Genomic DNA, 10,915 nt, shown 5'->3' with positions numbered 1-10,915 from the left:
TGCTTCTATGAAATTCTAACATTTTTTGCGCATCATCTCGAAATTTCAAGTAGCAGCTTATTAAAAGCCTAACCTTGGTTGTGGAAAACGCATAATTAAAGAACCTAGTCTTGCTTTTAAGCAAAAAAAATAAATTCATTTAGTCACAAATAAAAGTTCACAACAAATTATTTTTTTCTGAATTATCAGGGGTTTTTCCCTCCTTTTATTGTATGCGCATGTGTTTTCAAAGGGGAACGAAACAATTCATCCACCACCTTCCTTCAAAAATCAAAGTGAAGAATAGATTTTCTTTCTGGGGGGAAAAAAAAGTTAAATAAATAATCCCAGTTGAGGAGTTTGGAGTGAAGTGAGGAGTCGCGACATCCGGGCATTTTCCCTAGGCAATGAGAGCCGCAGCACCGCTGTTCCTTAGGCAAAGTGAAATAAATTCGCCAGCGCTCGCGCCGTCAAGTAGTCCCTCGCTCCTCGCGCTCCCTTCTCCTCCACCACCTCGCTCTCTCTCATCGCGCCCCCTCCCCTCAAGCCAGGCGACTCCCCGCGCGCGCGCGCACGCGGTGGGCGAACTCCCGTCCCCGCGCGCAAGCCAGCAACCCAATCTGAATGGATGGGGTGGGTGCTGAGGAAGGGAGCGCGCGCAGGAATGGCAGGGGCGAGCAGAGGCCGGCGCGGGTACGCGCGTGGAGTGGTTGGAGTAGAGTAGAGTAGAGTGGAGTGGGGGCTGGGGATTGAGCGTGAAGCCCAGTAAGTAAGTGAAGAGGAGGAGGAGGAGAGAGGGGCAAGGGGAGCGCGCACTGCACAGTCACTTTCCTTTTTTTTATAAAAACTGGAGAGGGGGGGACGGTTGGAAAAAGAGAGATTAAAAAAAACGGGAAGTTTTCATTTTAACTCCATTTCGTTTTTTTTTCAAAACGAGAGAGGGGGGGAAAAAAAAAGTGAAATAAATTTTTGGGCCGCTCGAGGTTTTCCTTCTTAAAATTTTCCCCACCCTCCTCCCCGTATCCTTTTCTGGTTTTAATCTTCTCAATCGGTTTGTTTTCGGTGTCATTTCTTTTTTTTTGGGGGGTGGGGGTGGGGGTGAAAGGGAGAAGGATTCCGTGATCTGGGCCCCTGTGGTGATGATAATTTGGATGGGGGAAATGTTTTTGAAGTTGTTGTTGGTCGGGCAGCTCACCGCCCCCCTCTGGCTCGGCGGCGGCGCAGAGTGATGAGTCCGGTGGATGGCGAGAACTTGTTTTGCGTTCACTCTCCCCTGTATCTTTCTGTTTTCCCCCCTCCACCCAGCCTATGTGCATTTATAAATATATTGTTATAAAAGACATTTTTTTTACCAGTATAAATAAAACGCAGATACTTGTACACATGCGGCCGACTGCGACGTTTAATGGACTTTCTCCCCCCTGAAATTATACCGGGCCCTGTTTTTGTTGAATTGTGTTTCTTTTTACTTTTTCTTTGGCTGCTTGAGGAAGGGGGGGAGGAGGAGGAGGGAGGGCTGGTGGTGGAGGAGGAAGAAGAAGAAGAGAAGGGGTATTTCCTCTTAAAAAGGGGTGGAAGAGGAGAGAGAGGAAAAAAAAAGTGAAGGAAAGTGGCGCGGGAAGTAGAGGAGATGGAGTTGCAAACTCTGCAGGAGGCTCTGAAAGTGGAAATCCAGTTTCATCAGGTAACCTGGTCTCTTTTCAATTATTGCATGTAGTGTGTCTATATGTGTGTGTTTTAGTTTCAACCACTATCTCTCAGCGACACATACTAGGCAGACCTGTTAAAAAGTGAATATTTAGTGAGAAACTGTTTTATGTAATTTTCAATAAGAGTTTAATGCAAAAATGTTGCGCTCAAACTTTTTTTTATACATTTTGGGCGTATCATTTTTAAGTATTTGAAAACTGCATCAGTCACTTTTTTGGGCAATTGGGCAGAAATGAAAACAAATAGGTAACTAAAAGAACATTATTGCTATTAAATTATGGAAGCTTGAATTTGCAGCAAATAGTCATTTAATTGCCTATATAATTTTAAACAAAAATTAAATGTGCATATATCTTGTAGATGAAAAATCTGGTTTACTGGTAAATATTCACTTCTAAGTGATTTTTGCAGTTAGGTAGAAACCAAGTACAAAGAATTTATCATTGATTCAAGTCATTTATAGCATTTTTATAGTAAATCAAACTGAAATTTTATTCAAGTCTATACTTGTTGAAGAAAGAAGATATAGTTAGCATAACACTTGATTTCTGAGGGGCCTGGTAGATAACATAGCTCCTTGAAATATTGACTGTATGGTCTCTCTCAAGAACATTAACTTTTTTATCTTGTTTTCCAAACAGAAACTTGTGGCGCAGATGAAACAGGATCCACAGGTATAATTCATATCCTGTTTACTTTTTCAAATGTCATTTTATATACATATGATGCAAAATCATTAAACTGTGATAATTATAATTGTTTTTTGTTCTCCTTTGTCAATGCTATTAAAACTTGAAAATGTGCAATATGGATTATCTTGGTTTTAAAAACTCACTTATAATCTAACCAATTCTAAGCCCTAAGGCACTTTTAAACTCAGTGAGACAGCGAGATTGAGGTTTTTTTTTGTTTGTCATTTTTATTTTTGAGAAAAGATTTTTAAGTTTTCTTCCTTAACTAAGAATATTGACTAATTTTCCTAACATAGTAACAGGCCTTATTGGTAATGTGATATGATATTACATTGTATAAATTTCATTTCACAGAATGCTGATTTGAAGAAACAGTTACATGAACTGCAAGCCAAGATAACTGCTCTCAGTGAGAAACAAGTAAGAGGAAAATGGATTTGTGACTGCTTTGTTCCAGATGGTTGTATTTTCTCCAGGGATGAGCTCAACCTGGAGGATAATCTGTAGTTTTCTGGAAGTTTATACAGCTAGTAGAAATAGTTTGTGATGGTTTGGAGTGGAGAAAAAGCTGTTGTTTAGATAGTCCAGATTACACCTATTACAATGACTGGCTTTTTCAGATTTTGTACACGTAAAGAATGATGGGAGCTGCAGATATTTTGAAGCGTCAGTTTTTTCCCTTTAATTCCACCCTTTTATAATGTACATCTAAAATCCTATTCATCTTTTCAAATTTTTAAATCTATTTTTAGATTTTGTAGTTAACAGTGCACGTTAATTCTTTCTAATCTTTACATGATTTTACAAAGACTGATATTGAAGTGGTGTATTTCTCTCTCATACTTCCCTCATTCTCACTTGGGTCTTGTTTAGCTTTTTCTATCAAGCATTCCTTTTGTTAAGATTTTGAAATTTTACTTTCTGCACATTTTGAATTGTTTTTGAGCAAGTGCAGTAAGTGTTTGGCTTGCCTCTGTTTCCTTTTTGCTTTTGTGTGTTTGGGGAGGTTGGGGGACATGTATATTTGTGGATGTGAATTGACATTTCCCCCCCCCCCCCTTTGTTTCATGGCTTGGCTCTTTGTGTATTCAATTTCACATGAGAATGCAGTATTTTATAGCATCCTACCTTCGTCCATGCTGAAAAAGGGCAAATGATGTGTTGTCAAGCTGTATCTATATCTAAGTTTGCATCATGCTACTCCTGACTACATTGTTTCTTGAACTATCTATTTAAAAATTGAAATGTTTTAAAGACTGATATACAGAAAAACATTTGTGTTTGAACTTCCATTCTCAAGACTATTGATGTATGTATCTTGTTAGTTCTAGAACAGCACCCTTAATTACATTTTTAAATCTCATGTTCTCTTTAAAGCTTTGTCTAATTTTGTTTCTATAAAGTCGGCCTTCAATCATTGTCATGTGATTAGCTGCCTTAGTAACCATGCGGGCCAACCACCAGTTCAGTGTAGAAATACGTGCGGGAGTGAATATTTGGATTTGACTTGCTGTTTTATAGACACTGTGGTTTAAAATCTGACGATGTTGGTATGTTAAATTTGTGCCTAAGTAGTTGTGGTACTACATTTTGGCAACAATGTACTATTGTGGAAGAAAATTTGATAACAGTTTATACTGTTAATTTTTAAAGTACCTGTATTCTGTTGATTTGTAACTTCCAGAATGATAGTTTTTAAAAAAAATTACTGAATGTTTTCTGAACTCTATTTCAAAAGGTCATAGACTAATTTTGCCTTGATAATACAATTCTGCGCTAATTATTTTGACTTCCATAAAAATGTTATGCACCGGTAGAGATTTCATACTTGGGAAGTTATGTTTATTAAATGATTATTTTAGTAACCATAGAGAGCTGTCTTTTTAGCAGTAATCATTCATTTTTAGAAGCATTTGTGCAATCTCTTTGTAAAGTAGAAGATTGACTTTCTCTTTACTAAATTCAAGATTTGTTTATGTTGAACCTGGCAACTCTGAGATTGAGGATTGAATTTGTGACAAATAAATCTTGAGTTGGAGCTTGAGATTTACCTGTATTAGGTGAAGTTCATTAAGTTGTATAACTTTGCTTAATTCTTTGGTAGCTAAGTATGGACTGTTAGGTAGCGTTGTGAACTTGTCTTGCTGAAAACATACCACCTGCTGGCCAGTTATGGAGTGCTGTATGGGGTTTTCCCAGCTTTTTAAATCAATGCTATGCTGTTCCCTGTGGACATGAACCTTTAGTGACTTAATTGTCTGTTTTTTTTCTCTCTCTCTCTCTGTCTCTCTTGTAAGATCTATGCAAATCACAAAAATGTTGATAACCAATAAAAGGTGAAATTAAGAGAATCTGTAAAATCCTTTGGGCCTTTTGCTGTGAGCTTGAATATTTTATACTTTTGGATGAACAAGAGATATATAATAGAAATGGATAATTTGTTTGAACTAGTGTTCTTTAGATTAATTGTCTATTATTTGTTGGATATGACATGTCAGAGTACCAACTCATGGCATCATGATTGCAAGGGAATATAAGTTTTCTTTTGTACCCACTTACTTGAATTTCTGAAATTAACACTTTTGGGTCAGAGCAAATGGAGTCAAGATGATTCACAGTATGGTGTTAAAATGACCAGAGCTGTTAACGCACCTTGTCGCATGTTTCTAAGCACAATAGTAAAGCAGACTGTTGGGGTGTGAGGAGGGGGTTGGTGGTATGTTTATAGAGCAAATAAATATAATCAATGACAATGAAAGGTTCATATTTAATTAGAATTTAACACTGTGGTTGTCAGCAATAGTATTTTAGCTACTTTGCATATGTTTAGGCCTTTTGTGTTTGGTGTCTAAAGATAACTTATAGTAATGAAGTAACAATTCTGCTTTGAATCATATGTGAGTCATAGTGAACTGTAATATCTAATAAATTTGTCCAGTATATATTTCTTTTTATTTATGGCACTACTGAAATTTCTGGATTATCCACCATTTTTTAAACTTCATATATATTCAATGTAAGCAACTATAGCATTATTAGAAGTACAATATTGTGCATGTTTGGAATCCAATTAGGGCTAAACTAATATTGTGAAAATTTGGAAAAGCCTTTATTTGAATGTTTACAAGTAATGTTGATATATTACTGAATCTGTTCTTCAAATTTTTTATTGAACTAAGTGAGAAATTAAACAGATTAATGAGGGAGTAGCAGGGTGCAAGATAAGTTCAAGAAGGTTACATCTTCATTGCACTTTTCTGTATTTCATTTCCAATCAGATGACAATGTGCCAATGCGTTTTCAAAATTTCAGGAAATGTATGTTAGGAAACCAGTTTTCTAACCAGAGTGGAAGCATTTAATTGCAATATTGAAGTGACAAAACTTTAGGAGGCTGGTGGATATCTTTGTTGATACAGCAAGGAAATAACATTAGGGAGAAGAGGGTGGGGGAAACTCAAATTCAAAATTGAGACTTTTAATATTTCACTTATAGTTTAGCGGAGTGGAGTTTTAGACTTTCATTTTGTGAGCCACATAGGTGAATATCATGGGAAGCTTCAGGCCACATTTAAGATTGAATAGCTGTTTCTTATATTTGCATAAATTTCAAGTTGCTGGTACAAGTGGATTGTAGTGAATGTTTTAGGATTAGTCACCAATGAGGTAATGACACTAAAATATTTTATCCAAAATATTCAAATCCACGTAATTAAATTTGGAGGGGTCAGAAAACCGTATGTAGGACAAAGTGTTATGATTTTTGGAGCTGGGTTCATATGGCTGCTATGGACTTTATGCTGCATTGCATGATTGCAAAACACCAAAGGCAGTTAGTCTGAGGTCTGGATGACAGTTGCAGTGTTTAACTGCTAATTTGCACCTTGTGTTAAGGTTACTACTGAAATCTCTCTTGTCTGAAAGTGGTCTAAATAGGCCCTAAAGTCAATGACTGACAGGTTAATTGCTGTTAGTAGGGAAAGTTCACAGTGTAAGCTACTATTTCTAGGTCAGGTTCCTTTCCCAACAGAAATTAACCTGAATTTACGTTCTTAATGTACTTGTTTGAAATGGAAAGTTATGTATAATTCCGTATACATAATCATTTCATATCTCTACTAGTATACAGTGATTTTAAACAAAAATACATAGCTGATCTGCTTTCTCTATATGACAGCCTCCTTGTACCTTCACCATATTACCAAGTGGTAACTGTTACGGTTAATATCAGCCAGAATTTCTCATTTGGGTGATTATTGTTGTATGCAGTTTTTCAAGATTTTCTTTATGATTAAATTTGTCACCTTGTATTTTTATGTGGCATCTATTGCTCGGGAATAATACTGTTTATCTTAGGACAGTTGAGTAGAGGCATTCCCATTATATCACTGGAACAATATCTTAGGATTAGTTTACTATTTTGGAACTTTTTTTAAAGAAATGTGTAGTGAGAGCTCCAGTCAATTGTGAATTTGGTTTAGTTTCTTTAAAAACAACTTTTGATCATAGTTTCTAAAATACCATATAGCTGTACAATTACAGCTACAATGATTGTGACAAGATCACAGCTAGCTTATTGAGTAATAATTTTCGGTCAATATGACTGAAATGCATCATATGAAGCCACTTGCTTGTGTGGCATGCCGGCAATATTTTTGTGTTTGTCACTCACGTGAGTTATACAACTCATTGACACAATAAATATGGTCCATACCCTGCCCACAGACATAAGGTTTATAATTTGAACTCTGTTTTCTCTCTAATTTAAGTGATTTTTTTCAACTTTCTTCTTTTTATCTTGCTTTAAACTGTTATTACTGGTTTTATCAAAATGTTGAATTATCAAGAATAGACTGGAAAATCTATATTTTCCCAAATTGGAGTTTCACTGTTGGAGTTAGTTTTTTCTTTGCTACAGCAATGATTTGATATTTTAAATAATGGAAAGGATCTTCCCTGATTCTTTTGGAAGATGACTATTTTACTGGGAATTTGTGTGTAATATGGCAGAAATAGTATTTTACTAAAATGTGTTGGTTTATTTGTTTATAATTCATACTGCCGGGAAAAGGCACACTCAGTTATCAAGTTCGCTAACATCTCAGACTTTTCACAATGTTAAAAATGAAGTAAAAAAGAAATTCCATCTGAAGTTTAAAGCCAGTATTTGGGTGTTACATGTTTAATTGGCTTATTGAAAATGATTTATATGGTATTTTTATAGCATTGGCTGTAAGACCTAGAAGTATTTTCAATGCATGGTTCCTGATTTAATGCAGAAAATTTCATATGCAAGACATATGAAAAGCAAATCATTTTTTGAATTTAACTAGTGTTTGAAAACAGGATTCTGTACAATGTTTTTATGCAGGGATGACTTTAAAATTTGGATGAAAGTACATGTCATTAAATCTGATGTTACCAGTACGTTTTTCTTTGAAAATTGAAACTTGACAATTTATAAGAACCAGTTATCAAAAGTGAGTGCGCAGTCTGTTGTCTCACCCAAATGACTGTTTTTCACTTGAGCCTGCATGCTGCTGATACTTTCTAATGAAGAACTTGCCAAAATGAAGAGGCATCTAATTTGTAATCTGAATCATTGTTATATCACATTGTAAAATGGTGAATGGCTACATGAAATTGCACCAGATTAATTTGTTGTTATTCCTCTGAAAGCTGAGTGGTTAAAATTGAAGGGACAGATTTGAATTGCAGGTCTTCAGAGCAGACTGCTTAGTTGGTTAATTTAGTGCTTTGTCAACATCCTTGGCCAAGGAGCACGTGAACCAGGGTGATTGTGGGGAAGAGGAAAAAAAAAATCTACCAAGGTTCCTTATATTGCTTGCTTGTGATTCCTGCTCACCTGTGGAAACAGATGAAAACAGAAACTCATTTGGTCTGTCAACATCTGTGGAGAGAAAGCAGAGTTAACTTTTTGGAACAAGTGACCTTGCTTTAGTTTTATCTTATGGGCTTGCTTGCAGTCTTGTGGTCAAATGAGCAAATAAAAATGCTGGTCTTACGTAAATTAAAAATGTCCAGTAGGTAATATTCTTTTGAATTGTATAATTTTATAAAAGTCAGAGTATAAATTGTTCAGCTCACCTGTGTGCGTGCCTGGGATTGAAAGCTGTGGCCATTCCTGTTTCCTATTAGAGATTCGTTTTGGCTGTTTGATTCTGTTAAATAAAGGTGGCTTCTTGAAACAGCTACAAGTAATGTAGATCCAATAAACAATTAGAAACCGGATTAGATATTGCAGGACAACAATATAACTGTACAGAAGGCATTTCTGGATTTTAATCTGTTTTGAAAAAAAATTAATGAAGCAATTCTCTTCCACAACTTTTTAAAATGTTTGGAATGCAAAGCTTCATATCTATCCTTTTATTTCATCTTTCACAGGATGACGGCATCACTAGCTAGGCTAGCATTTGTTGCTTATCCCTGATTGTTCTCTAAGGTAATGATTACTTGTCTCCTTGAATTGCGAGAGTCCATGTGATGTACTTAGACCACAGTGTTGTTAGGAAAGGAGTCCCAGGATTTTGACATAATGTCAGTGAAAGAATGGTGATTATAATTCCCAAGCATGATGATGTGTCTTGGATGGAGACTTGTAGTTGGTAGTATTCTTGTGCAACTGATGCTCTTGTTCTTCTGGCTAAGAGAGTTTGTGGGTTTGAAGGTTCTGTTAAAGTCTTAATTGGTTGTTGCAGTACATCTTTGTAATGGTGCACACTACTGTCACTGTCCCTCAGTGAAGGGAGTGGCGAATAGCATGGTAATCAATTGAGCTGTTTTGTCTTGGATGTCCTCTGGCGGCTTAACTGTTGTAGAAGCTGCACTCGTTCAGGTAAGTGCCTGATTTTATAATGCTTTGTCGATAGTTGTTAGATGAGTTACTCAGCACAGACTTCCAAGCCTCTAATCAGCTTTAGTAGCCACAATGTTTGTTTGAGTCTGGTTCAATTTCTGTCAATGGTAATCCTTAGGATATCTATAATGCAGGATAGAGAGATGATAATGCCACCTTATATTGGTTGCTTACTTGAGATTCCCGCATGCTGGTCTGTCAACATCTGTGGAGAGAAAGCAGAGTTAACTTTTTGGATCTAGTGCAATGTCAGGTTGTGACAACTGTCTTTTTACTTGGTGTATTTAATTATCGACTGATTTGAGGAAAGGACTGTTTAGGGTGTAGGTTTGCTCGCTGAGCTGTAGGTTTGATATCCAGACGTTTCATTACCTGGCTAGGTAACATCCTCCAAGTGAAGCGAAGCTGTTGTCTCCTGCTTTCTATTTATATTTGTCCTGGATGGGGTTCCTGGGGTTTGTGGTGATGTCATTTTCTGTTTGTTTTTGGAGGGGTTGATAGATGGTATCTAGATCTATGTGTTTGTTTATGGCATTGTGGTTGGCCTCTAGGAATTCTCTGGCATTTCTTTGCTTAGCCTGTCCCAGGATAGATGTGTTGTCCCAGTCGAAATGGTGTTTTTTTCCATCTGTGTGTAGGGCTACGAGGGAGAGGGGTCATGTCTTTTTGTGGCTAGCTGGTGTTCGTGTATCCTGGTGGCTAACTTTCTTCCTGTTTGTCCTACGTAGTGTTTGTGGCAGTCCTTGCATGGAATTTTGTAGATGACGTTGGTTTTGTCTATGGGTTGTACTGGGTCTTTTAAGTTTGTTAGTTTTTGTTTGAGTGTTGTTGTGTTTGTGTGCTACTCGGATTCCGAGGGGTCTTAGTAGTCTGGCTGTCGTTTCTGAGGAAGTGGTGGAGGCTAGTACATTTGCAACATTTAAAAGGAATCTGGATGGGTATATGAATAGGAAGGGTTTGGAGGGATATGGGTTGGGTGCTGGCAGGTGACACTAGATATGGGTTGGGATATCAGGTTGGCGTGGATGAGTGGACGGAAGGGTCTGTTTCCGTGCTGTACATCTGTGACTTGAAGCTGGTCTGTGGACCAATGATCAGCCAGTTATCGATGACCAAGACATGCCTTTGGGCATTGTTTCATATGTTGGTTTATTTTTTTTTTGTTGGTGTCTACACTTGCAATAAATAGTAAGGTTTTTTTCTTAAGTACAGAAATCTGGTGGTTTGTGAGAATCTGGCAAAAGACTGGTACGTTTGGGGGTATTCTGCATATTTTAAAAATATACAGAATTTTTGTGACGACTCTGGGAATAGCAGGGCTTGAGTTCTAGTGCACGACCCTGTGAGACAAGATAAAGGGGAGTTATAGTTAGATTGTCTCTTGTTTGATATGGTCATCGCACTGGTGTTGCGTGAAAGTAGTTTGCTACTTCATGTCAACCCAAGCCTGAACGTTGTCCAGGCCTTGTTGCAAATAGCTCCTCAAATACTGAAGCAGTCTGTGAATGGTACTGGGCATGGTGTAATCATTGGCAAATATCCACTCTACTGGCCTTGTGTGTTGGTTCTTGTTGGTGAAGTAGCTGATGATAGTTGGGATAGTTAATATGTTGAGAGGTTTCTTCAATGTCTTGCAACTGAAATTATTGACCCCC

General features: G+C 37.2%; 1 protein-coding gene across 5 annotated transcripts in view; it reads left to right on the top strand.

Moving 5' to 3' along the window:
• The first annotated feature begins 736 nt into the window (after positions 1-736).
• Positions 737-10,915, top strand: part of LOC122557958 (PHD finger protein 21A-like) — a 305,652-nt gene continuing 295,473 nt past the window's right edge. For 2 of the 5 annotated variants that reach the window (XM_043706236.1, XM_043706237.1), the window contains exons 1-3: positions 741-1,663; positions 2,331-2,363; positions 2,736-2,801. In XM_043706236.1, the coding sequence (XP_043562171.1) occupies positions 1,610-1,663; positions 2,331-2,363; positions 2,736-2,801 (153 nt within the window). In that variant the 5' untranslated portion in view covers positions 741-1,609. Of the gene's footprint in view, positions 1,664-2,330; positions 2,364-2,735; positions 2,802-10,915 lie in introns of all 5 variants that reach the window. The other 3 variants (XM_043706234.1, XM_043706235.1, XM_043706233.1) reach the window with 3 other exon arrangements.

Source organism: Chiloscyllium plagiosum, chromosome 16 (assembly GCF_004010195.1).
Source record: "Chiloscyllium plagiosum isolate BGI_BamShark_2017 chromosome 16, ASM401019v2, whole genome shotgun sequence".
NCBI classification, from domain to species: domain Eukaryota; kingdom Metazoa; phylum Chordata; class Chondrichthyes; order Orectolobiformes; family Hemiscylliidae; genus Chiloscyllium; species Chiloscyllium plagiosum.
Note: the sequence above shows the minus strand (reverse complement) of the source record. Positions and strands in the feature narration are given on the sequence as shown.